This window comes from Centroberyx affinis, unplaced genomic scaffold (genome assembly GCF_046629955.1).
Source record: "Centroberyx affinis isolate AG114_WGS23_722 - 3 ecotype Tasmania unplaced genomic scaffold, CSIRO-AGI_Caff_v1 ptg003106l_1, whole genome shotgun sequence".
Lineage (NCBI taxonomy): Eukaryota > Metazoa > Chordata > Actinopteri > Beryciformes > Berycidae > Centroberyx > Centroberyx affinis.
In genome coordinates, this window is record NW_027281175.1 from 25,322 (window position 1) to 53,015 (window position 27,694).

At 43.5% G+C, this 27,694-nt stretch overlaps 3 protein-coding genes across 3 annotated transcripts in view; 1 reads left to right on the plus strand and 2 right to left on the minus strand.

The window, feature by feature from the left end:
* Positions 1–102: 102 nt before the first annotated feature.
* On the minus strand, positions 103–2,065 carry lyrm7 (LYR motif containing 7). Its single transcript, XM_071537688.1, has 5 exons — positions 2,014–2,065; positions 1,675–1,747; positions 859–929; positions 679–760; positions 103–533 (listed from the first exon to the last, which is right to left on the minus strand). Exons 1-5 carry the CDS (start codon positions 2,029–2,031, stop codon positions 463–465), a joined length of 315 nt encoding a protein of 104 aa, XP_071393789.1. The 5' UTR covers positions 2,032–2,065; the 3' UTR covers positions 103–462.
* A 94-nt stretch (positions 2,066–2,159) lies between these two features.
* On the plus strand, positions 2,160–4,203 carry hint1 (histidine triad nucleotide binding protein 1). The gene is made up of 3 exons (XM_071537686.1): positions 2,160–2,301; positions 3,318–3,422; positions 3,869–4,203. Exons 1-3 carry the CDS (start codon positions 2,191–2,193, stop codon positions 4,031–4,033), a joined length of 381 nt encoding a protein of 126 aa, XP_071393787.1. The 5' UTR covers positions 2,160–2,190; the 3' UTR covers positions 4,034–4,203.
* Positions 4,204–6,211: 2,008 nt separating this feature from the next.
* Positions 6,212–27,694, minus strand: part of cep170aa (centrosomal protein 170Aa) — a 39,015-nt gene continuing 17,532 nt past the window's right edge. The window contains exons 9-22 of the mRNA XM_071537683.1: positions 27,152–27,472; positions 20,901–21,278; positions 20,055–20,353; positions 17,603–17,701; positions 16,467–16,584; positions 14,624–16,216; positions 14,194–14,244; positions 12,494–12,776; positions 11,717–11,897; positions 11,086–11,280; positions 10,624–10,712; positions 10,419–10,512; positions 10,256–10,307; positions 6,212–9,480 (exon numbers count right to left, since the gene is read on the minus strand). Coding sequence (XP_071393784.1) covers positions 9,146–9,480; positions 10,256–10,307; positions 10,419–10,512; positions 10,624–10,712; positions 11,086–11,280; positions 11,717–11,897; positions 12,494–12,776; positions 14,194–14,244; positions 14,624–16,216; positions 16,467–16,584; positions 17,603–17,701; positions 20,055–20,353; positions 20,901–21,278; positions 27,152–27,472 — 4,088 coding nt within the window. The 3' untranslated portion in view covers positions 6,212–9,145. The remainder of the gene's footprint in view (positions 9,481–10,255; positions 10,308–10,418; positions 10,513–10,623; positions 10,713–11,085; positions 11,281–11,716; positions 11,898–12,493; positions 12,777–14,193; positions 14,245–14,623; positions 16,217–16,466; positions 16,585–17,602; positions 17,702–20,054; positions 20,354–20,900; positions 21,279–27,151; positions 27,473–27,694) is intronic.

A 27,694-nucleotide genomic window follows, 5' to 3' on the forward strand; every position in this document is an offset into this window, starting at 1 on the left:
TATAAATAAATAAAAGGTGGGGAACAACATCAACAACCGGTAAATAACATAATAGCAGGGAACTCTAAGATTCCCAAAAAGATCTCTGGTAAAGAAAATATAAACATCTGTTTTCGTTATTTATTTTGTATTTCTTCTTAGATATTATACAAGGGAATAGTAGACAAAGCAGCTCCAAAATAAATGAAGAAAAAAAAAATCATATTACATTAAACATTAAAACACTGTACATGAGATTATGACTCCCAGTCCACCACACAAAACGCAAATCAGAACAGCTGAGATCCAGAGTGAATCATATACAGGAATTTCTGCAAGTAGGGATGACTTTTTTTGTTTTGTTTTGTTCTTTCTTGATGAACAAGTTTTTTCAGGGAGTGAATCCTTTAAATAGCAGATGGCTTAAGTAATGGCTGATGGTGAGGCTTTTTGATGCAAAGATGTAGTCTGGTATCCTGGCTGTCATGATCTTTTCCTGGGCTGGTCACAATAGGGTACATTTTCGAGTAGAAGGCTGTCTCTGGGTCGAAGCACTGAAAGAGTTGCAGAAAAATAAAGTACACATCACGGAGATGCACCATATATCTGTATCGTATTAAAGAGATGTTAAGATCCTTATTTTTATCATGGTACCAAATAAAACAAAAAAGGCAGGAGAGGAGAAAAATATCTACGCACTGAGCTTGTCTTCTCCTACATGCTCCGCTTGTATGACAGCTTCTCGAAGAACAATTTCCACATCTGAGCCCATTTTGATCATCTGAAAAAAGCAGAAGGGTAATGAATGATCCATAGATTCAATCTTGTGGATTTACAATGCTAGTGTGTTCTTGGCGATGTGATAAATAGATGCTGTACCTTGCGTACGTTTTCTTCTGACGTTTCATTTTTGTTTTTCCGGAACTCCTCGTTGATCTTTAACCTTGCAGCTTAACGAGAGTAAACACACGTCAATTATGCATTTGATACTGGAGAGCATGCCATTACATATGGTACCTAACAGGGTTAGGGTCAATTCATGGACAAACTCATCAATTCCAATTCAACTGAGGAATTGGAATTTGAACAAAATCTACAGGAAACAGAATTGGAATTGAATTGAAATTTCAGGAAGTTGAATTTAATTCAATGAAATTCTGTGAAATTCCATGTTTTGTTTGCCACATATCTGCGATCACACATAGTGTTATATATTATCAATGAATGCCATAAAATGTTAAAGGAACCTTCAGGTGGTATTTGATGCACAACATGTAGGCTAACAGTAATACATACATTATGACTGAATGTATTTGACTTGTTTAACTGTCTTTTATTTGATTCATAATGTTTAATTTATAATGTTTAGCAAGTCAAGACAGCCTCTCTTAGAAGTGGATTTCATGGTAATCAATGGAATGTTCTGTTTCCTGACATTCCAATTCAATTCCCATTTTGTTTCCTTAGAGCTGGGAGCAATTACAATTCCAATTCCAAGCAATTTAACTGGATTTTACCATGCATTCTCAATTCAGTTCATGAATGGCCCCAACCTAGGTACCTAAGGACTGAGTGGTAGACATCATTCACCGACTGGCATGTAGATGCAGGATAGATATTAGGCTACAAGCAATACAATGACAGGTCAATGATGACAACAGCAGTCCTTTCTGTAACCAGCTGCACACAACTCACCTGTCAGCGCTCTGTTGTCATCTTTGAACACAGCCATCCTTGTTCTGTGCAGCGCTTTAAACACGCTCAGCACCTGAATATGATATATAGACATCATTTCAGCATTCACCAATCCAAGCACTTTAGATTCCTATGACTTGAACTGAAGCAAGTGGGGAAACTAGGTAACTAGCAACTAGCTACGTTAGCTAGCTCCGGGTTGTCCGTGTCATTTTACTTCCTGATGAATGCCAACAGTTTCTTCTGTAACGATAACAGGTAAATTAACGGAAAAGAAGCTACCTAAAATAATGTAAGTGTTACGCAGCATGCTCAAATCTGTAAGTTTCCCATCCTCACCTTCAAACGACTCCCCATCTTGACTTCTGATGCTCACTTCCGGCTTTGAGGAAGTGAACGACCAATCAGTGTAGACTTTTAAAAAGGCGTACACTTCTAGCCAATGAGCTTTCACCATAATATTACAGCTCCAAAAGCGTGGTGACTCCCCGGGCCCCGGAGTCTGTCTGCGCCAACATGGCTGATGAAACAGCGAAAGCGCAGGCTGCCAAGCCGGGCGGAGACACAATTTTCGGGAAAATCATACGCAAGGAGATCCCAGTAGAACTATTACATGAGGATGATCAGGTATGCATTCAGTATTTAGATTTTTAAACACGTCTGGCTGCAAGAAAGTTAGATATTGTCCTTGCTACAGCTCCTTGCATACGACGTTAGCTCCTTGCTAGCTTTGCAGGGGAAGTCTGCAGGTTCTGCTTTGTGATATAGCAAAGCTTGCGCCCAGTTTGCATAAATTGGTTGTCTTTTAAGTTAAATAAACGATTGCAGGGCATTTAACTAAATTTGCTAGTTTCCTATCTAGGGATGAGATGTTGTTCTGCATGTATTATTGAGCCATTTCTCTTGTCAAATGTGCTGCCACTTGGAATCCAAGACAGTTGGCTTACTACCAATAACGGGGCCTATTATTTACCATGTAGATTCCCTGCTGCCCTATTGCTTTTAATTATAGTAGATCTACAACTCAGTGGGATACTACCCAGTGTATGCATTCATGTGTTATTCCTATGGTGTGGATGATGCAATCTGTGTTTCAGCTCATCCAGACTTGAACCTGTGATGTCATCATTATGTTAGATCTGGAGCTGTTCCATAGAGAATACATTTGGAAAGATGGTTAAAAGTGACTGGAAAAATCTAGAGGGATTTTCTGGGGGAAATGTAATGAGACTGTGTAATATAATGTGGTAGAGATTGCTGTGGCTATTTTACTATTTTTGTTCACCACAACAGTTTGTAGGAAAGTGAATAAAAGTCACTTGTACAATAGCTGTGGCTGCCATGTTGGCTTTCTACAATGCATTGACAGTGTAGCACCTTCAAGACATCAAACGCAACATAACTGAGTGGTTTTGTGATTCCTTGTCTAATTGACCAGAGTATATGATTCCTAAAAGTTCACTGCCACTGATGAGTATTGACTTGTTTGTTTTGCTGGCACAAAAGTTGCAATGATCAGCACTGCTCCTGTGTCAGTAAAGTCAATGCACCTCCCTACAGACTGTTGTGGTAAGCGATATAAAAACGCAAACCAGCAACAGTCCACACAGACTAAGCCTAATTTGGTGTTTTTTGCATTCCAGTGTATAGTTTTCCCTGATATTAGTCCTCAAGCCCCTACTCACTTCCTTGTGGTCCCCAAAAAGCCAATTGTGCAGCTGTCCAAAGCTGAGGAAAGCGATGCTGCAGTAAGTATGATGTCTTCTCATAATGTAACTCCAGGCTGGCCACTCCCTGCCTGCTGAAGTCACGGCAGTCTGCACTGTCCTGCTCAGACGTGATGCTGCTGATACCACTACCTTTCAATAATCAATTTACTTGTAATAGCTGACTTGTGTCAGGCTGGATGGAAATCAGGCACACAATGCAAAGCTTTTATCGTAGACTGTAAAAATAAGGCGTAATCCAAAGTTCAATGATTTATGTAAGAGACTTTGTCAGTGACCACTAGGTGGAACTCTGTGCAGCCAACTTGAAGTTTGTCCAAACAACATGCTGTTAGCCCATATGACTCAATGCAATTTGTGCAATTTCTTTGTGCTTAAGCCTGCATGGATTTCTATGTTTTATTTCTGGGTCCAAAGCAGATGTATTTTCAGTTGAGTTTCATTCATGTATTGTCTCTGTCTCTTAGTTGTTGGGTCACATGATGATCGTTGCAAAGAAGTGTGCTGACAAGATGGGCCTGCCCAAAGGCTACAGGGTCGTCGTCAACGACGGGCCGGATGGTGGCCAGTCGGTCTACCACATCCACCTCCACGTCCTGGGGGGAAGGCAGATGGGCTGGCCCCCCGGCTAACCAGCCGTCCGCTCCACACACAGACCATCATGCCATCATCCTTTACGTCTGTCCTGTGTACCAGTGTTGTTTCATTGCGACTATTATGACCGTCAGTGTGGCTTTTAAAGCAAAACTGTCAGACAAAACTTGGAAATTTCTCAGTGGTAATTAAATGCACTTCACAACGATGTGAGTGGTGTTTTTCTTTACTTTGATTTCCTCCAGCCAGGGAGCTTTTGTTTTACTCCAGGCAGGCCGCAGAATTTCAATGCATTTTTAATACAAAGACAATTTAAATGTGTTCTGTATTGTTAGTAGTGCTAGGATTGCAAGTACAGCGGCTCCCTTTCCCTTACTGCTTGATGTAAGCAAAAGAGCAAAGAGAGAATTTGCCTAAGGAGAATAATAATCATAACCCACCTGAAGATGAGGATTCTTGGGTCTGTGTATGCAATCCATAATCATACACCAACCAAACCTGCTGGTGTACTTCTTACATAGTTAACATAGTGTTTGATGGGAGGTGTCCTGTTGGAAACCTCAGTGACATACACTCGCTTTTATTTTGCACATTCCTACATGCCGTAATTAATATTTTCATACTTAATACATTCCAGTGTTGTAGTTGTTGTAACTACCCCCCCAATTTGCTCTATTCTTATTTACAGTCTATTTTCTTTGCTATGTCCTATGTCCTATCACTATTTGCTGCAACGACCCAGTTTCTCCACAGGGATCATTAAAGTTTCATCTTATGACCAACTCTAGAGTAAAGGATAACCATGTGGTGGGAATGTGCAGCGTGAAAAACACTAAAGGCATTTTCAGGAGATATAAAATGTGAAAGATGGTGTCAGACTGTTGAAGTGGATTTTTGTATACCTCTGGTTTGTGTAAAGTGCCTTTGAGTATCATGAAAAGTGCTATACAAAAGTATTATTAATTTGGCTGCAGCAGGTTTCCTATGCTGGTATTCCACTGGAGCTGCTGCATGTTTAGAAGGGTCTGAGTTAAGATAGGCCTGGCCCTTCAGGTTCTAAAAAATGTAAAATATCTGGAGCATATGCTTATCAGTACGCTGAACATTTTGTGAACTTAGCTGAACTTGTCCAACAACTCAGGAAAAAAAAAGGTATTGGGCTCATCAGCTGTGACTACTGCCATCTACTGGCCCAGCCAAAGAAGAAAAAAGAGCTCTGATACTTCAAACTTATTCAACATACGTATACTGTATGTTGTCTCTAACAGCCAGTTGGGTCAGTGTTTCTCAGCTTCAGGGCTTGAGGCCTGTTATGCTCTCTGGGAAGTTACTGAGTGCTTTGTATAGGCCAATTATCTAGTATAGAAATGAATGAGCTGTCTTGGACTATAAGTTTGAATATAAACAGATGTTTGTTCTATTCTAAGCTTTCCCTTAAGGAGGAAATATCAGAAAGACATCTGTTTGCCATCCCCGAGATGAAAAAGTCTGAGATAAAAGGAGAAACGTGTATACAGAATCCAGATCAGCACCCTGAAGACAGTCTGGATCAGCTGAGTTCTATTAAAAATGACTTAATACATTTTGTACACTGTCAAGTATGGCAGCGCGTAGCATTTGTTTGATGCAGCAGTTATAGTTATGCCCCAAGGTTCTTAATCATGGCAAAATTTTTACTTCAGAATCAGAATCAAGATCACACAAATAATAGTACTAAACAGCTTGATACTGTCCAATAATCTGTCTGACACACAGCAGTTATGGCAATTATGGCAATAGGAAGTTTGTCATGTTTCTGAAACAAGCCATAATCTGTTTTGATTAGGCTTCGTCCCTTCAGCATACAATGTCTGTGTTTAATTGTCAATTCAATATCCTGCTGCATTCAAAAAATAGCAAAAACAGGTCTACTTTAATTGCTCAAGATTTAGCGAAAGTCAACCCTAATAAGGAATTCTCCTATATGTATGTTGTTCCTAGTATAAGACACTTTTGTAATTCGATTGCCCCTGCCCAGAGTTGGTACAGTTGGGGTAAATGTGGCTCTATATGTCTCTATAAGTAGTGGTGACTGTGTGTGCCTCTGTACATGCAAAAGATCTATCTGCTTTATTTAATTTTAGAAAGCGGAATCCAATAGAAATTGTCATCTGAAGCTAATCTAATATGTGTTGAGGCCCAGTCCAATGAAAACAGCAAAACATCTGAATGGCTCTGTTTTATTAACAATAAGTAACAAATGCAGATAGTTGAACAAATATAAAATACATGAAACATCCACAAAATATTAAACAAAAAAATAAATAAAATGATGGTTTCTTTTTTTACAAAAATGACAAGAAAACAAAAAAGAACACTGATCAGATGACACGTGTAAAACAACTTTAAAATAAACGTGTACCGAGCATTCGCAATCCCCTGTTTTCTTCTTCAATAAAACGGGGGGGGAAAAAAAGTAGCATGATAAAGGCTTTGTTTATGGAGACAGAATAGTTCCAGAGACAAGGCAGTCAGTTTTGATATCAGACAAGGTGATATCATTCTTTGTCAAACCACTTGACGTTTGACTCGGCCTTTCACTGCTTTTTCACTACTTCTCAATGAGAAAACGACACCACAATCTGATGTGCAAAATGAGAGAAATTAAAGTTTAGACAACTACATGTTTTTCTTATTTTTAATCAATGCCATTCTATAGTTAAACCTGGCACTTCGAGGCATCGAAACATTGTACAGTACAGTACAGTATAGAGAGGAGGAAAGGAACATGTATTCTGGTACCTAAATTCACTATTGCAAGAGTATCTAAGTACTAATACACTGTCTTTAAGTCATCTTACTCTAGAACACAGACTATAAGCTGAAGAGAGATTCAGAAAATGGTTAGTCCCCATAAAGTAACTAGAAAAGCAGCAAAGTCAATGAGGAAGTGTGTATCTATACTGTCTGTAATTTTACAGTATCAGTATGAAACTTTCCTCTTGGTGGAAACGGAACAACGCACCTATATACACTGATTTAAAGCCGTATTACAAGCATAATTGTTATAATAGGTCTGTGGGTTGGGATCCTTATCCTCAAGGACATGTGATCACACATATTAAGTGATGTTGACGCATTTTCAATCTGGACCACAAAGGCTTCCTTGTAAGTTGCCTCTGTTTAGACAGACATTTGTGAAACAGGAATTCCAGGCTCAGGTTTTGTGTGTAGTGGAGCTCCGACCGGTAATCATGAACGACTGATAGATCTTCCAATATGACACTGAGGAAAGATTCATTGTGAGTTAATGCATTAGAGGTCTACAGTATCTACAATACGATATCTAAATATTAGAAAAGATTCTGTTGAAATGTTTTTTTTATTTTGTTTCACCATTGCTAGTTTAAAAAGATGTCACATCAGCTGTGACAGGAAAAAGTAGAAAAAAGCCAATTGGAAATCATAGGACACTTGAGTGATGTACTGTGGGTCGAGGCTAAGGGCACTGGTTCTCAAAGTACTGTAAGTCACATAGGCCAAAAAGGGTTGACAGCAATAATAAAACAAGTTTTCATAATAGGAAATCAACACATTTGAATCTTTGATCTGTCTACAGAAAACTGGTCTGGAACATTTAGAGAAATATGTGAGGAAGCAACACTGATTTGCAACAAAAACAAAGATGAACTGCCATATTCGAAATAGAAGTTCTTGAGCTTTTGCACAACTACAGATGAATTTCATTCGGGGTAAAAGTTGGCTCTAGTGTTTAAAAATGACAACAACAACAAATGTTTGTATGCTACTTGTTAGCTTTGGTAGATGATATTTTGAATTGCGTTCGAAAATGATCATTGGTTTCCTGAAGGCCGTTACTATTTAGCCAAATGGCGATTGCCATTCCATATTAGTAAGATCAACATAGACACCAACTTCCAGAAAGAAAACCCTGAACTCTGTCCTGTACATGCTACTGGAGTGACAAACAGTGTTAAACACTTCCTCCAGATACCAGGAGAGAAAAGAAGGGAAGGAAAGAGTAAAGTAATGGGTGAAAGGAAAGGAAAGGTAGGTGAGGAGAGAGATGGGGAGGCACTCTAGAAATCCATTTCAACAGTCTGTTTGTCTGAGAGATGGATCAGTGGACGGACAGTGGCCAGACCCCAGGTTAAAATGTGTTAATATAATGAGCTTGATTTGTGATATAATTATAACTCTGTGGTTCCAACATAACCACTGTTTCAGGTATATAGTATGTCTGTTTATGAATGTGTTTGGCTTGTCAGGTTGGGTACTTATTAAGGCGGCTAAAAGATTATTTCTGCTGAAGAGGATAATAAAATATTGCAGTGTACTGTACTGTATTTCATCATAGTGTAAATAGAGCATCTTTTGCATTTTTTGTACAGTGAGTTCTATTCTTCGCTGACAGAAAGCATAAGTCATGTTAAATGAGAAGTTGTCTTGTATATTGTTTGAGTGCTGTTATTGAGGGTATGAGGGGATACACTGCTACTATCAAGGATGTGCTTTAAGGCATGTCCTTTGTGTAGGTAGGGTCCAGACACATGGAGAAGGCAAGAGGAGAAAGCTGGAGGAGAGTGGAGACTGTACAACCACAGACATTTGTCCGTTGATAGAGTAGCCAGGTAGCCTGCCTGTTTACGCTCAACTCCACCAGTCCACAGACTCCGTTTTGCCAGGGAGTCAAGTTGGCCAGTGAGCACAATCAGTTTACAGTTAAGCTACTCATATAACTGTATCCAGTCTGTTTCCATTCAGGGTTATAACCATGATCCATCACTTGGGGTTTATGGCCTCTCAGCTACTACTGAAGTTTCTGTCCATCAAGGGTGTCTATTAAGATCTGTGTCACCCCAGTTTCTGCAGGATTTCCTCCGTTTAGTCAGACTTGAAGAGGTTCAGTTGAAGCAGTTCATTGCAGGCCAGGTCCAGCACTTTCTCTAAATAAAGTTGATATCATACTAATAATCTCATCGCCTTGTGAAGTCAGAAGAATGGCCACTGTTCTGTCAGTGAGGTTGGTTACATATTTCTACTCTTGTCCCCTTGTTGTGAACACTGATCACCAGCCACCTTACTCTCCGATCCAGACTAACGTTTATTCACATAACATTGATTTCAGGGGCAACGTCTATCGTTTCTGTTCACTTCTGTGCAATGGCCTCCTCTCCACTCGGCCGCATGCGGTTGAAAGGCAGTCCTCCTACTCCCGTTACACCCAGACCCACGTCCAGGTTTCGTGCGGTGTCCTCTGGGTTGGCAGAGGCGGCCTGGCTCCTGGTGGTGGCTGCTGGTCCCCCAGGCCCAGGAAGGATCTCCGGAAGGGATACCTGGGAAGGTGGGGGCTGGGACCCAGGGCTGGTGGTGACAGAGGTGGTTGTTTTGGTGGTCTGGGGCTTGGTAGGGGTGGTGGGGCTGGTCAGGCCGAGGCTGGTCAAGGCGTCCAGAGTCCCGTCTGGATCGACCATCACATTGATCACTGTGGAAGTGAGAGGGAGAGGGTGAGTGAAATGGAGGTGAGGTGTGTGTACATGTGGAAGGAGGGGGGACTTTGTGTTTGTGTCAAGCCCATGGTATACTTGCTGCAGAAATTAATTTCGGCAGGTTCGTACGGACAAAAGGACATGTTTACGAAAAAAATAAAGTGCTGCAATGGCTTTGGACTCCACTGTTTGGCCAAACTAGTCGAATTCTTTGCACATGGGCACCTACTGTGTGACCGCCTGCAATTAGTCTGAAATATCGCATGAATGGATGTGTTGCCTTGGGGAAAAGCGTCTCCATTTCCTTTTCCAGTTCATTGCCTTTGTTTATACTACATTTCTGTGAAAAAATGTTGTTCAACTCTTTCAAAATAAATTGTTTCGAGGCTCGGCTTGCTAAGCCTGTTAGAGGATATCTGCACCTTTATGACCGTTAAAACGGCTTCTAAATCCTCATCTTCCCTCAGCAGCCTTTGTCGCTCTTTCACCACAGCCACTGTTGTTGTTGTTCTCTTGTTATGGTTACCTCTTTCATCTTCGTGCGGCCCCACGTGCGGTGGAGTGTAAATGAACTAAATCCAAATTAATACGAAGCAGCAGTGAGTATACACACAATTTTATATGCGTCGCCGTGTTTCTATTTCAAGTATGTTCAACTTGTTAGTATATCGCTGCCTTAAAAGTATGGGTGTGTGTGGGCCCTCGGTGTGTGTGTCTATGAAAATTATGTGAGTTCATGTACATCATGCATCCATGTTTCCTCGACTTTACCTTGGAGCTGCTTCTCAACTCTCTTCAGCTCAAGCAGAATAGAAGAGATCTCCTGCAGAAAGGAGAAAGGAAAACAACAAAACTATTAGCTCCCAATAACATTTTGCTGTCTTAATTACTTTTCTTGTCATTAAGTACTGATCAGATACAAAGGGTTCCTTACCTTGTTGGAGGTTTTCAGGAGTGGTATGTCGCTCTCAGATCTCAGTTTGTTCTCAATCTCGTCCCAGTTCCTGTCCTTATCCTTGAACAATATCCTGGAGTAAAATAAGATACACCAAGACACATATTCAATCACAATGGCTTCAGTTCTACAAAAAACAAGGACAGAGTGAGGAATAATGGCAATATAGGAGCTCAGTAGTTACCTGATTTTTCCTGCTGTTTTGTCGACAGAGTGTCTGATCTTGGAGGACAGCTGAGAAACTGAAGTGAGCAGCAGGCTGTCCAACACCGCCTGAATGGACGGAGGACAACAACTATAAAGACACATACTAAAAAGAAATCTTAAAAAAGAAGACTTTCATTTCCAAATAAGATATCCACCATTTGAAAAAAACTGACAACTTCTCTTATAAAGTAGCATAAACCATTGTGGGATTAAATTACTGAATAAATGAACTGATTTAAGAGCAAACTGTTATTTTGGAGTTGTATTTAATTCAGATAACCCTTTCAATGTAATATACTGAATGAATGTAATCTTTGTGTGACAAATAAACTCTTTGGTGTTGATGGCATCTTTTCTTTGTTGTTGCCTGTTCATTGTTTACTTCCTTGCTTCTCCATCATTCTCTCTAGCTTCTGTTGTTCACCTCCTCCTTGTTCACATCCTCCTCCTCCTCCTTCCTGCTCACCTCCTCTCGGTTCCAGGTGCGTCTCCTCAGAGCTCGAGGCTCCAGACTGTCAGGAGCGCGGGGGCGGAGCTCCACCGGCCGCCCGTTGATCTCTGGCGCCTTACTGGTCGAAATCACAGGAGGGATCTTCCTGAAGTTGAGGCTCTCATCAAACACCCGATCCACCAGCTGGGCAAAGAGAGAGGCAGAGATGTAGAAGAGAGAGAAATTAAGAGGTAGATTAAATTCAAAAAGATTTGTGATAAATTAAGGAATTAGGAACTCTGAGTGAGAGCAAGCTAAGCAGTATTAAAGCTTTAAATGCTTGCCAGCCAAAAGAATTCTAGGTGTGCAATCCTCTTCCTCTCATGGCAAAATAAAGAATGAAAGAAGAAAGGAATGAAAGTAGAGAGGAGGAGGGAAAGAATGAATACCTCTCACAGCAGATGAAGGCTCCAAAGCAGCAGAGAGGCAAAGTTAGCCATCTTTATCAGAGCAACAGAAGAGGGGTGGCGGAGGCGCAATGGAAGCAAACGAAGCAAGGCAGTGATAGAAGAAGAAGAAAAACGGGCACCTTTCTCATGCTGTCCTGTATGTCCGGCTGCGTGGGACGTGCAGGGCCTACCTCTTCCCGGGTGTCGATGGCTGATCCCGGGGTGGTGGCGGCGGTGCTGACGGTGGTGCTGGGCGCCGTGCCGGAGGAGCTGACCGAGTCGATCTCACCGGCCACGTCGTGGATCTCACGAGCCAGGATGGCCAAGTCCTTAGCCAGGTCCTGGCTGATCCTGCGCACACAGGGGAATAACCTGTTAACCAGCAGACGGGGTTCTTTAGGACTCAGGACAGATACACAAATGTATACATGCAACCTGCACAAATATACACAATAACCTGTAATCATTTTCACAGGAAAATAACTAAACCTGAACAAATATACTGCATAAACTCCAAAGATACAAACAATGAGGGTGTGCTAAAAATCATAATAACATTTTGTGATACTTATTCTCACAATATATTGTTACGTTATAAGCATTTCAGAAAGATATACTGTACACTGAATGTCAACTCTAAACAATTTCTAGTAGTAAAATTACCAATTTTAAACTGTAAACCAATTTTAGAGATAAATAAGCGTAAATACATGTTCAACTTTGCTAGGACAACTTACAATATATATCTTACAATATACTGTATATCTACCACATGATAACATATTAGTGATCATATATACTAATAAGGGTAACAAACCTTTGGTTATCTGCATAGGCAGAATGGGTTGTTGGCTCATGAAAGATGAAATACCAATTACTAAGTAGTACCCAAATACAATATAGGCCTACTTAATCAAGTTTACATCAATTAATAGATCAGTCTTGTATAGATCAGTATAGATCAATACCTGGCAATCTCCTCGCTGTGTGCCGTCCAGTCCTTGATGTACTCCTCCTGCTCTTTCATGCGGTGTTTCATGCCCACGCCGCCTGGAGCCGTCACCATGCCGGAGCCCGGGCTGCCGCTCGTACCGGCGGAGCCCAGCCTCGAGCCGCGGTGCAGGACCGGGTGGTGGGGCCGCAGGTGGGGCCGTCCTCCGTGCTTCGGGGAGTTCCGGTTGGAGCCGAACTCTTCCTCTGAGGTGGAGCCGTACTCCGGGGGCAGACGCCTCCACCTGCTGCTGCTGGAGACTGAGGAGGCAATGAAAGAAGAATGCATTCGTTTAGTAGATAGTATATTATTCCGTTCCAACATGCGTTGTTCATGACGTTATTAATGAGCATGTGATGAGAGGCCTTGTTACTGAGGCAGCCCCTGGCCTATCCTGGTCTGATCCGAAGTGGTATACTTTAATTATAAGTATGATTAAAAGACCGCTCTACTATGCTGTATTTTGAGGCATTATACCATAGAGTAGGAAACCTTTTTGCGATATACATTTTACAACAAAAAGGTTTTGATGAAATGTTATATTCAAATATTCATTCTGCCATGTGTATTCTTCCTCTTAGACTGAAAGCGGAAATGAGGGCTATATGAGAAAACATTGATGAGGCAAAGCAGTTAAATTGTTTTTAACATTAGTTTGTAATGTTTTTGTTTATGCACAGCTACAGGGATATTTTAGAGATGATAAAACCACATTGAACACAATAGAGACAGCAACAAAAAATGTAGCTTGTTAATAAACCGGCCACCTAAAAGCACCCCGCCCATGGCAGCCAACCCAAGTGTCCAACAAGGTCCAGAAAACCTTGACGCACCCAAGATATGTTAAGCTGCTTCACAAAGTTCACACACCAGCTGCATGAATGTAGCCCGCACCATGATGAGACAACACCATGCTCTCAATCTCTCATGAGTGAAATGGGACACAATAGATAGTTTATGAGGTAGTAGCAATGCCACGTGTCTTGAATAAATATCTCCACAAGGTGGAGCACCTTTCCAAAAACATTTGCTCATGGGTTATGCAGTCAACACCAAATTGTTTGAGCTCAAATATCGTAAAATGTCTGAAGAGAAGTAGAGTGGCAGGAGAGCATTTGGGTCTTCATCACTGTATTACTTGGATGGATGGATGGGAAGGGGTCACACAGTTAACACTGCAACACACGCCAGAGCTGGGTCACTGTAATATCACTTGGGTTTCTCTCTCTTGGGGAGCAATTTGATTTAACATTTGATTTGATGTAGTAACAACACAAATTGCACTCCACTTGTTATATTTGCACCAGACAAAATATCTCAAACAGAAAAACCAAAACCCTATCTGAAGTTCATAATTCAATATCTGTAAAATGTGTAAGTGTTTGTCAACCAAGGACTTTAATTGACGTGACAGTCTTGAATAAATTACCATAATTTGTTTTAATGTTGTGCTCATTTTGTAAGACCAAGCGTCTCTTTTTCAAGTGGTAGATGTCTCATTTTGGAAAGAAACTCATAATACATCATCATCAGAAAATGAGCCACTGCTAGCATAAATAACAAATACACTTGTCTTATGATAAGTCTGCTTTTTTTTAAAGCTTGTATTATTGTGACCCAGGTCTGACAGACACACACACACAGTCCTATGAAGGCTCTACAGTTCTGGTACAGTACCCATCAGCTCCTCCTCGGTAGCACCACCCTCAGGTTCAGGCTGAGGGCTCTCTGGACGATGAAAACCAACGCACAAGTTCATCACAACACAATGGAAATGTTTAAAGACAAATGTTCACACACCGACACATAATGAGGGATGTGATGGTATTCAGGGACACGTTTCGAGCTGATCAACAGTATTTTTCAAAGAGCCAACCATGCCATCACACGATTACTTCAGAATAACCTAAATAAGAAAGCCTAAAATAGAATTTGACTTTACCTCATACCTCCTTATTGTAAGAGATTATCACTTCTTGTTTTTTATCAACTTGCAGCAGACAAATGATAGAACCTGTGTTTGCAGTAGTTCAATATCTATTTCACTAGTATCCAACAAATCATCCAACAGACCATCATCTATTCTGCATGCAGTTGATGTGCTCACCTGTGGGCGAGCAGTATCCAGATGTTGTGGTCTTAGTCTTGGCTTCAGTCAGTTTGGACACGCTGTTGGCCCTCATCCTGGGTGTCAGCCTGTTCTCCGTGGGAGTTGACGAGCGCAGGCCCAGACGCAGTGCAGTCTCAGCTGACAGGCGCGGAGAGGAGGTGGAGCTCCGGGTCATTGTACACTCCGAGTCGCTGCGGGCCGAGATGGATCCCACCCGGCTCCTGCGCGGCTGGGCCAGCATATCCAGCCGTGACGGGCCCTTCCGACCGGACGGGGGCTTGGAGGTGGAGCTGGTGGTGGACACCTCAGAAGCCACGGACACCCTGTCTGCATCGGCCAGGTCCGTGTCGGAGGTATCCCCCAGTCGGGCTCGGCGGAGGAGGGAGGCTCTCGTGGGCCGTGGCTGAGGAAGCGAGGCCTGCTTCCCCAGGGAGGAGGCTGTGGCTGCCTGGAGGGTGCGGCTGGTTTTGGAAGAACCGCTGGTGGAAGTCTTGCCGGACCTGCTTTCCAGTTTGGAATGCAGGATATCATCTGTGGAAGTGTGTGAGCCACGGCTGTATGCTAAGTGCCCCAAATTGGGCCCGGGTCCGGAGTAGGTCTCCTGGTCTGAGGAGAGGATGTCGGAGATGGGGAAAGAGGAAGTCTGGTCATCATCGGTGAGATCCAGAGAAGGCTGTCGCACTCTGGAGGAGGAGGAGGATGGCTGTACAGAGCGGCGTGCTTCGGTGCGGCTCGTCGCTTCCGTCGTTCTGCTTTTAGTCTTCCTCTCCAGGCGTTCGCGGGCGCTGGCGTTGGTGACGCTGCTCTTGGAAGCTGTGCTCATGTTGCTCTTCTCCCGGTGCATGCTGCTCAGGGAACGTCGCTTTTGTAGGCTACCGGCTGCTGCTTTCCTCTCCGCCTCCCCGGCCACCTGACTGGCTGTGCTGGCCGTGTCCACGTCCGACTCGGGAGAGATGGAGCCGGTCCGAGGCGGGTAGCCCGTGGCGTTGTTTTTACTGCTTTTCTGGTCTAGCTTGTTCTCATCTCTTAGTTTGGCCTCCAGGAAGGCCATGACAGCTTCAGTGTCCTTCAGGAGCGTAGCAGTATCCATGCTGCCCACAGAGTCACTGCGTTCGCGCCCACTGCCACCTCTGTTGATGCGTGGGATGAGCTCTGCTGGGACATTAGCGCTGGGCTTCTCAATAGTGAAGCTGCCCTGGCGCACCAGAGGCTTCCCTGACTTCTCTCCTCCCTCCCCCCCTCCTCCTCCTCCTCCTTTCCTCTCCTCCGACCTCTTCCTCCGCTCAGTGCTGCCAGAGGTCCGGAGAGAGGGTTTGGATGGAGAGGAGGTAGAGCTTTGTTTCCGTTTGCTGCTCATCTCGCCGTCCTCCATGGGGGTGCAGGACTCCCCGTCTCCCTTGTGCTCCTTTTCCTGGGGCTCAGTGTCCTGTTTCTCCCCGATCTCAGACCTCAGTCCCAGACCTTTGGTACCGGATTTAGCCCGGGGGTCATCCACAGGGAGTTGGGGGAGGGTCCTGCGCTTACGGTCAGTCAGACTGGAGGAGGAGTCACCCCGGCGGAGGGACGCGCCTGACTCAAAGGCATCAGCTTCTAAAGAGACCAAAGGACAAGCTTGATTGAGATTCAAGCAATTTTTAAGTGGATTACAGGCACACTGAACTCAAATGTTTTATTTGTGATTGATAGTTTTGAGATATGAAATCAACAATTACTGGTACATGCTTTAAATTTTGAAATGTTTTTTAAACAGGCAAAAAACGTATACCGTATAAACTACAAAAGTACATTTTATATGTTATATTTCATCTATTCGTTCTCTGAGGGTCAAGTGAATATGTACCTCTCTCCTTGTGCAGGAAGGCGGGTGTTTCTGCTCCTGAGCCCTCTGGGTCTGTCCTGGTGTGATTGGCAGCTAGACTGGCCCACTGAGAGACCCAGCTCGAGTCTGCAGCAAGAGCCTGAGGGGAAAGAAGAGGGGGAGCATAAAGAGAGAGGGAAAGGGGGAAAAAAGAGCAGTTAGTCAATTAGTAGTGGCACAAAGCTGCACAGAGTATACAGAGCAGGTGATAAGTGAGACTAGTATCATGTACATTTATTTATCTGTTCATCTGAAAGTCACTAAACCATATGTAATGTAGGATGATGGAGATGATTTGGTGGTATTAAGACAAATTCCTGTATATGTATTTTATTCAGCAATCAAAGTAATTCTGATTTTGAATCTGCTGAGGGAAAATAACAGTTTTTCTGCTTATAATCTCCCTTTTTGAATCTCATAAAAATCTAGTAGGCCACCCCACCCTCAACTTACAAGAAAGTTTTGAGAAAAGTTGAACAGTTGCTACTCATTTTAATAGGAGAAAGCCATCAATCTAAATGTTGTAAAAGCCTCGGTACAAAGCCTGTCAAAGGGCTTACACACTGTCCCCTCCCTCTCATGATCTTAAACGAAATTGCCCGGAGGGACGAGCGTGTCTGTCCTCATCTTTGCATGATCTAGGTCAATCTCCAGGAGGACTAGCCTACTCCCTAGAACAGGCTAAGGGAGTAGCGCGGTCAAGCCATGGGAGTGACTGTCTGACTCACATTAAGTAACTCAACCATGAACCTTAGCCTTCCCCTTTTCCTGTTTTTTATACGACACTGGACAGATATGTACAACAGAACATAACTTTAGTGGTTGATAGTGGTCAATTCTGCCATGGGAAGTTATGTTTTTTAAAGCCTAGCTGAAAATAACATACAAAGAATGTTTGAGCTTGTGCAAGATCATCAACATAGTAATGAACAATGGGGCATAAATAGACATGTTGACATGAACAAAGAAGTTGGAGAAGTAGAGAAAGACAGAGAAAAAGAGAGAGACAGCAAAAATGAGAGAGAAACAAACATGTAGAGAAAGGAAAAAAAGAGCAGAAACAGCAACAGAGAAAAACAGAATCAAAAAAAGACAAATGAGCTGTTAAAGTATCCTACCTCCTTCCCTGCATCTCCTGTCTCCTTGCCTCCTCCCTCTCCCTTCAGGTCTGATGATATAGATGAGTCCTGGTTTTGATTCTGCTCCACTCCAAACACCTGAGTGTATTAAAAAGCAGGATTACACAGTTATTCTATTATCTTATATTTTATTCTGTATGTATCCAAAATGTATAAAAGGCTCATTATCATTTGTTTGCTTTATGTACTGCAGCAATACCTTTGAGATTAATTTCCTAATGACACGCTGATTAAATGAAATGCCCTCATCAACATTATGATATTATTCCCCAAGCTTTTTAATGAACAAAACTTTAGTGAACATACGCAGAAGCTGCTGTTGAATTAAAGCGCCGTTCGGCACTTGATAGGGGAGCACCATGGCAACGAACACAGCAAAATCACACTCACACGCAAACACACACACACACACACATACCCGACCATTTACAAAAGGGGGAGAGAGCGAGAGAGAGGACAGACTGTGAGCAGTGTGCCAATTAGTGTGTCAGCTAATTACAGGAATTAGCATAACAACACTTCCAGGTTTGAATATAACACGCTCAGACTAACACCGACCAGAAATACACCCCACCAATTATATCACTGCACCTTCTAAGATAACATCTTTAAGCTATACATAAAATGTATATAACAACTTCAAGGGCTGTGTGCCTCTGTAAGAGGTAGTTTGGTAAACATTTAAGTATAAATTATGCCTGTATAATAATCTTTATTGGCAGCAGCTTGACCTCCTGAAAGTAACTAGATATTCACCCAGCTTCTGGAATTTGGTAAGCAGCAATTAAAAAGTGTAGTGAACTTCTGTCTCCCAGAATAGTTTATCACTGTGTTATATGACCTGTGCTTTTGTTGCACCTCTTTAAAACAAGACTTTTCGGTTCCTGCCCTACTTGCAATGATGATCGAAACAAAAGCTTTTCTACTATTTTCAGTAATTGTAGCTCACTTAACAATTTTCACTCGGTGTTCATGATCATCAGCTAAATACCCAAAATGTAAAGCTTAAAGTAAATGGCACCCTGAAACTATCATGAAGCCTCACTCATCTCTCACTCGGTCCACTGCTTTGGCCCTTTAAGACATGCTCTCTCTGACCGTTAAAGAGTGGCGTGCCACAGCACAGGGGCGGCACTGGGAAACGGATGGTGGTTTCTCGGCCTCCCTGGAGCATTGTTTAATAAAAGAGGGCAGTGCTTGATGGAGCACGTCTCCCTGGGCTATTACAGAAGCATTAGTTTTACCAATGGGACAGAGAGCATGGAGTGGCGGTCAGGGAAGGCAACCGAGAGCTGATAGCTTTGTTTTAGTGGCTACAACACAACATGGTCTCAAAGGACTCACTAATACTAAAAGTGCCAACGAAGCAGATAATGCAGAGACTATTAACTTGCTGTAGCCTGTTTGTGCTTAGTCAAATTCTTCTCTGCCAAACTGATTTAGTGCAGAGTAATACAAAATTATCTACTTGTCATTCTACTTGCTGCTGGTAGTTAGGAAGCCGCAAAGAAAGCACTAAAGAAAGTTTTTTTTTGCTTTCACACTAGACTTCTGTATTGATTAGTTTTACATGACACAAATATCATGTTCATATCATGTGTTTGGCTAACAAAAGTTATATGACCTACATCTGAAAAAAGAAGAAATCAATACTTTCAAAACTTTTTCTGTTAACTTGCAAAATATGATAATAACCCCAATGTTATTTTGCAATCAAAGGTTGTTTATTGTGCTTACACAACATTTCTTTGGGCCTGAGCCTCAAAGGGAATTGGAGCTGGCTGCTGTATAATGCAGAGCATAGTTCAGTAAATTACTTTTACTTTTAAGTGGTGGTGATATTTATAATCATGACATGTGTTTATAAAAAAATTCCTCCCTACAGCATGAACAGAAAGTGAGTTCTCAGTCTCTATTTAGGGAGATTTATAGGACGTTAAGACGAGCTATAGAGGCTTTCAAGATGATCACATTCAACACCTTCCATTGATAAATACTGAAATATATATAGTGCCCTTGTCTATGTCCATACATTGTATACTGCAATCTAACTAATTTTACTATTATCTAATTTAATTATTATCTGTTATTTCACAGCAAAAGAAAAGATCTTTGAGTAACGTTGGAAAGCTTGTTTAGATCCTTCTCCTAGCACTGAAATTCAACTACTGCAGTCGAGACAGAGTTAGTTACACTAGCCCTTTCAATTCCATCCTTCTCTATAAAGTTATGTAATAGTCGAGGTATGGCGATTGACAGAAATGACCCACCACACTGCAGTGGTGTAGAGGTAGTTGATAAGGTGGATATTGTCAATACAAAAGACGCTGTTAGGTGTTACACTCTATAAAGTTGCAGGCATACTGTAGATATCTGTGTTTACCCTCAAGTAAAACATCTATCCACCTGCACACACTCTGAACTCTCCTACCTTGTCTATCATGCGCCTGGCCTCCTCCTCCTCTGGGTTCCTGTTCTCCAGTTCGATGGTGTAGGTTCCCTTATCGCTGTGGTCGTCCTCCGGCCCCCCGCCGGCCGTCCCCGCTCCCCTCCCCGCGGTCGAGGCGTCCTCGCTGGGGCTGGTGGGGCTGACGGGGCTGCCTGTGGCGAGCCCGGTGCTGGCCGAGCTCCGGCCCACACTCTGGTCCTCGGACCTCTGCTTGAGGAGCACGCGGGCGGCCGTGGGGGCGCCTGCAGCCACCGTAGCTGATATTGGAGCGGGACCCTTACCTAGAGGGAACAAATGTACAGTGTAGACGCACGTATTCGAAAAATATGGATATAGATGCATGACGTGTTTCACAGAGGCTCACTGTCCTACAGAGGCAAGGGGTAGTAACCGTTTTGAAGGTCCAAGTTCACAACTATTGCTATTATATCTATAAATGATACTAAATTATATACTATTCCCAAGTATTGTTCACACAGGAGATTCATTTGATTTTTCTCAGATATATTCAGGGTTTCAAGCCCAAAATGCTGAACTACTTTAAAGCAATATTCCACTTAGTTTTAGCATGGGGGTTATTCTGCATTTGACCGCCATCAAAACCAGAATATTTTTTTACTTCCCATTCATTTGAATGAGGCCATGAAACGAGCCTGAAAACGTACATACTGCACATATTACTTTAGTTAACACACAAGAAGCTGTTCACTGTACATTTTTGGGCTTTACAAGAGTTATATTCCAACACTGCAAAGAATAGAATAGAATAGAATAGAATAGAATAGAATAGAATAGAAGTTATTTGACAATGGAATCACAATGTGTTACCTGAGTCTGAGGCCGTGGTAGCAGAGGTGGAAATGCTGAACACCTTGGGGTGAGAAGGGGGCTGGGGGCACAGTCCCTCCCCGCCAGCCCCTACCCCCAGCAGCGGTGCAGTCTGGGAAAAAGAGTAGGATCGGCGTTTGCGAGGGTTTTCCTCGTCGTAGAACTCGATCATAAAGGCAGTGCGGTTGCCGGTGGTTCGGGCTGCACTCGCTGTGCTGCTCCCCACTCCCCCTCCTACCCCTCCTCCTCCTACTCCTCCTCCTCCTCCCTGGCCTTGTGCCGCTCTCAGGCGTTCCTTGAGGGCGTGGCGGCGGCTGGCGAAACGCAGACCCAGTCCATTCTCCGAGTCGCTCTGGGTGCCGTCATCATGCTTGCTGCCTGTCAGGACACAAAAAGAGAGGAAACACTGGTCAGCGAATGGTCTATGTTATATGGGTGGGAGAAAAGTTCTTGTAGTACTACACAGAATTTACCTCCATGTGACATTGCACTGATACGCTGATGCCAAGAATCACATTTCTATTTACATTTCACTGCTATGGATTTGTTCCCTTACAAGGGATAGGTTTACATCATTTACACTAGCTGATGCTCTTATGCAGGGTGACTGTCAATTTGCAAACATGTCACATTAGTAAACATTCTCATATCTACATTTTCCCAAGTATGATAATAAAAAAAAATGGCAACAAAAATAGAAATAGAAACAGCATAGAAACAGAAAACAGAGCTTTGGTGCATCCATGACATACAGTTCTGCAACACTGTGCAGATATCTGCTTGAACGAAGCCACAAAGAAGAAAGAAAGTGTTCCATAAAGACCATTACACGCAACCACATCATCCTCAGAGTACATCCATTGTGGATACCGCAAACAAGAACCAAATGGTGACTGTCAACCATAACAGCCAAACTGAACTCTGAACTTTCAACTGTGGCCTCAGTCTAATCTGTCAACTGTCAAAATGGCCTCTAAATCCACAACCGCCCAGATTACCTACCATGATATTGCTACGTCTACGTTTTTATCAGTCTGAGTCGAATCAGCATGTCCTCTCACTGCTGTGCGATGGCAGACAGTGTGCCACGCTAATCCAGACATGCCACCCACAATGTTACTAGCCCTGCCTACTTCACTGGCAGAGGGAGAGGAGAGAGGGGGAGGGGAGGAGGAGAGCAGGGAGGGGGAAGGAAAGTAGGAGGCTGGATGAGAGAGTAGGGGGGGGAGACAAGGGGCTTTGGGGATGGAGGAGGAGGGGAGGTGAGAGGAGACTGGGAAAGAAAAGAGGAACTGGGAAGGAGAGTGGGAGGGGGGGGCGGGGGGGGGTTGGGAAAGAGGAGGAGAGGAGGGTGGATAAGAAACAAGAGAGACTGAATTGAGGAGGAGAAGAGAAAGGATATAGTATGCTACTCGAGCTGACAGGCAGTCACACAATTAGCCAGTCAGAGCCAAGCAGTCAGTCAGCGAGCCAACAGTCAGCCACTCAAGGTATCAGAGACAGGAGGGGAGGCAGCGCCACACTATTCATCACATTCATACAGCACTGCATGGGTTCTCATCCTGGCAAAGTCCCTGCTATTGCACATACCTCTACATTCCCAGTGAGCAATTTACATTGATTAGCCATTTAAAAGGCCTCTAAATGGCTATAAACACCTAGGCTAAAATTAGACTACATAGCGTTTAAAAGTGAAAGTTTAGTAGATGTCTACCTCTCCTGGGGTAATCATTATCTTCGTCTTGTACATATGGACTTTTCTTTTGATATACAGCCGTTAAATATGTAATAATACATTTACTGCTTGGTCTAAAACTAGGCTATACATAACTAAAAAGACCCTGTGGCAATATGAGAGCTAAAGCATAGATGTGACTGTGTGTGGAATGAGGTCCAGTGCTTTTTTCCTTGCTGTCTCCTCACTATCTAATAACTATAAAATTCTCAAAAAGAATCAATAGCATGAATCCCCTTTAGAGAAATGGACAGAAAGCATCACTCAGGCACTGTCCCTGTTCACTCTTGCACCAACAGCGCAAATATTTGATGGCTCTCTTTCCACCCTTGTGTGTGTGTGTCACCTTGTAGGAATTTGATGTCGTAAACCATGTAAGGATTAAAAAAATAAAGCCTGCACACTGTAATGCTCCTGTTTGAGTAAATGTATTCAAGTACCGCATAGTGTTATTTCAAGCACGGCTATTTTCACTATAACCACTGTGCAAGAGATAAATCAAATAGGACTTGGAGAAGTGGACTGCTCCCCTTGAGAAAAGAGGACAGAGTGCTTCCATGGCTGAGTGGACTATAGTGGTTTGCCCGGGGAACTGTCCACACACTGTGACTGTACGGGTTTGAATCAGCCTCATGTTCCGATGTCACATTTCTCTCTTGTCTTTCTAGTTCATCTTCGTTGCACTCTACTGAGACACCAAATTTTGGACTATGAACATTTTGTGAAGATTATTTTCATGAGATTTCTACTTTACACAGTGGAGAATGACAACAAATATGTCCAATTCAAATCTCACAATATCATGAGTATGTGGTACGTGCATCAGTCTACTGAAGCACAGGCTAACCTCTACATTACTTAGAAAAACAACAAACATCACTAGAAAAACAAGACATTGTTGTAACCCAGTGTCCCAGTGGCCTAAAGCACATTCCACATATTTGAGTCTGTGAGAGTCTGAATTCAGCTCATTTGTCATATGTTTCCACCCCCTTCCTCCATCTTTCCAGTCTTTCTCCACTGTTTACGATCTAATAAAGCAGAAACGCCATTAAAAAGCAGAAAACGACCCCACAACATTAAGAGGAGAGAGAGAGAGAAAGGAAGGCAGCGGCGTGCTACAGTAGCTCCTGCAGATAGGCAGATCAGCAGACAGAGAGAGGCAGGTCTTTCATGCTGTGTCCTGCAGACAAAGAAGCCGTTGGCAGGGCCGGAGGAGAACAGAGGTGTCTGTGAGAGTCCAGCGCTCTGCCCTGCTCGCCCCGCCATGACTCACACCCGAGCTGGCCACTGCCTCCGCCGCTGGCTGTACACACACACACACACACACACACACTTAAGCACAACAACCTATTAACATAAAGATACACGCACAAACACACGCACATGTATATAGTCATACAAACAGACAAGCAAACATGCAACCACAAACATGTAAGTGTGTGTGCTTGGGCGGGCACACACACACACACACACACACACACGTACAAAGGTACACAACAATACTTAACCCTTGTATTGTATATCTCACAAGTTTTAAGCATCCACTATGTACTGTTAATGAATATCCATCTTTAATTATATATTAACCAGCCACAATGAATCAAAGTCATAAAAAAATGTTTAAAAATAACCGTGCAATCTAAATAACCTTGCAGAGCACACCTCCAAAGCCTTACACTGATCTGAATCTTACTGGTAGGGAAAATGCAAGAATTTGCGGGATGTTACAATGCAAGACACACATCACAGCTCATATTCCAACATTAATATTCAAATAACAGACAGTATAAAGACAGATCCTCTACAATGGTCCCTATAGCAACAAGAGAAAGACTCACCTGAAAGCTTGCATATCAAAAGCTTTCGATCGGTTGCCTCTTCTCAATTTCCCCTCATTCACACCCCACTCCCACTCTGCCTCTCTCTCTCTCTCTCTCTCTCTCTGTCTCTCTCTAGTACCTCTATGACACACCCAGTGCACATGCCTTCCTCACACACGCCGCACCTCTTGTCCGCAGATCAGTGCTGAGCATGCCTCAGACACACACATGCAGCGCACACACACACACACGCGGCGCACTCCTGTCACACAAATACACACGAGGCACGACGCATACTTCACACACACACACACACACACCCCGGATCAGCGCTGAAACGCATTTCCCACACATGCTTGTCTCCTGCACACAGACACTCGCTGCTCGTCTTTTGTACAGTCTTTTTGTGGCGATTCTACTGCGTCGCCTTGCCTCTCCTTCCCTCCCATCTCTCTCTCCCCTCCTGCATCGCTGTGTTACTATAACAACTATCTAACAAAAACCTCTCTCTCCTCCTTCCCCACCTCCCTTTCTCCTTTCACTGCAGTCCAGAAAACGAGCCTCTCTCCCTCCCTCCCTCGTTCCTGCCTTTCTTTTCCCTATCACCTTTACTGTTACTGCTGCAAACGCTGTTCTCTCAACACTTTCTCCCATTCCCGCCTTCCTGCTCCTCTCATCCCTCCTCCCTACCTGCTTTTCTCCCTCCAGATGTCCACTGCTGCCACTAACAGGCATCAATGAAAAGCTTTCCATCCAGCTGTCCACCTGCCCCCTCTCTTTCCCCTCTCTCTCCTGTCCCTCCTTCTCAACCCACCCTCCCTTTCTTTCCTCCCTCTTTACTCTCTCTTCCTCTGTCCTCCAAATCTCTTGGGTTCTCTCCATTAACCTCCTGTCACAGCTACAGTCCGATACCATACCTTTCCCATTTTCTCATTTACCTCTATCGAAATATCCATTGTCAGCTCATGCAGTACCAACCTGCATAGCTCAGCACAGCCCAGAAGCCCCACCTTGAACTGGAGACACTGCATTGTCTACCAGTCAGCAAGTCAGTCAGCCAGTTAGCGACAAAGTCATCCATTAGGTCAGCCATCCAGTCATCCAGTTGACATACATGTAGTAGTAACTCCAACTAATGAATTAGCTTTCCCGCCTTCCACTCTTACCTCATAGATTTCCATTTTCATCAGCTCCTGTCCGTCAGTCCCTCCCCCATACCTGTCAACATCATCATAAATTGGCCCCCATTTAATTAACCCATGTCCAGCATGTAGCCTAGCATAGCCTGGCTTAGCGCCAAGCTCACTCTCTCTCTACCTGCAGCATGTATCCTAGCCTAGCCTAGCCTAGCCAAGACCATTCCCACAACAACTCCTGGCAGCAGGAGCCTACTCAGCAGTTGGCAGCTTGCAGGTAATGGGAACAAAGAAACACAGACAAGCATTGCATAGTACAGTCTGTCACAGCAATCAGCCTTACCCCAAGGATGCATTACAACAAGCCCATAGAAAAAAAAAAATAGTGATTTAGATATCCACACTGAGGGTCCAATAAGGGGGGGGAAATCGATAAAAAGCCACATCTGAAGCACTTCTAGCAAGGCATTAAAAGACATGAAATAGTAGACACGTGTTTCTGCTCACGAGATAATATTATGTCTGTACTTGGTGAGGAAGTGATACCCAATGGGGGAGGCAGGTGATGAATGGCAGTGCCCTACTGAGCTACTCATGCTAAGCCTCGTCGCTGGCTGTCAGAGCCGCAGTGGAGAAGATTGGGGTTTAAATGTTCCTGTCTGCTAGCTGCTAATCCTCTGGCTTGGCTAACGTTGCCAAAAACCCTGCTCCTAACAAAGAAACAACCTCTCTGCAAATGGTGCAGGAAGCGACAAATGGAAGACTGAGAAAGAGTGTAAAATATTGTAATAATAAAGTGTGATACCACTAATATAAAGATAATTCTGGAGAGGAGAAAGGGAGTAAGAAGGAGGAGAAAACCACTGCCAAAGAGTGTAAAGAAGAGACTTTTGTGAGAGAAAGAGCCTGTTTACACTTTTTTTTTAAAATGCGTCTTGGGCGATCGGATCACAAGTGGACAGCCGAGACACATCGCCGTTTACACCTGTGTTTATGTGTCTCCAAGGTGTCCAGCTGACCACTTGTGTTCAGATTTTGTTACTGCCTGCGTTACGTTACTGCGTTGATGACGTATTTTCCTGTTACGTCCTTGTCGGGGATGCATCAGGATGCATTAGCGTTTACACTACAAAAGATATGTGGTCAAATGCGTCCCAGACCACCTCGGCAAGTGGTTTGAGTGATCGGATCACAATGTGTCTTGGTCGTTTACACTTGTATTTAGCGCTGTCCACTTGTGAACCGATTGCCCAAGACGCATTTTAAAACCAAGTGTAAACAGGGTCAAAGAGAGGAAAAGGGAGTGGGAAAGGAGGAGAATGGAAATTATGAATGAAGAAGTAGGGAGACAGAGAGGATAGAAAGTGAAATACATTTAGAGAAGGGGTTAGAGGAGTGGAGCAATGACAGGGAAGAGAGAGAAAGAAATGAACAGAAAGATACGTGTAACAAAACATTAACAAGAGCCAGAGATAGTGAGGCAGAGATACAGAGAGTGGGTGCCTCTTTTACACAATCCAGAGTGTGAGAGAAATGTTAATAGGGAACAACCTCCACCTTTGAGCCTCTTGAGATGAACCGGCACGTCGCTCTTGATGCTCTTGCTGTCGTCCTCCGTCGACTCGCTGCGCACCAGCGTGGGGTCGTTCTGGGCCAGCCAATCGGCCACCTTGCTCTCCGATGCCATCATGGCAGCTTGCAGCGTGCTCAGGTCCCTCCCTCCTCCTCCTCCTCCTCCTCCTCCTCCACTTCCCGCTCCGCTCTTCTTGGAGCGGGAGCGGTGGTGGTCGGGCGTGAACTTTGACACGTGGTCTTTGATGGTGACCTTCCCCGGGGAGGTGTTGTCAAACTCTATGGTGAAGGAGGCGTGGCCTTGAGCTGCAGAATAGACATTGGAGTCTTGTCAGTTATGGTATGGTATTGGTATGATATGGTATCTCATTATTATTAAGCTGAGAGGTGCTACATGTAGCATTTTTAAACATTTATATATATGATTGTGAAATGAATTGTGATATCTTGGAATAATTACTGTAAACAAAGACAGTGAGACAATTGGTAGCCTCTATCTCACACCCCTGTTATTGTTAGTGCTCTGTG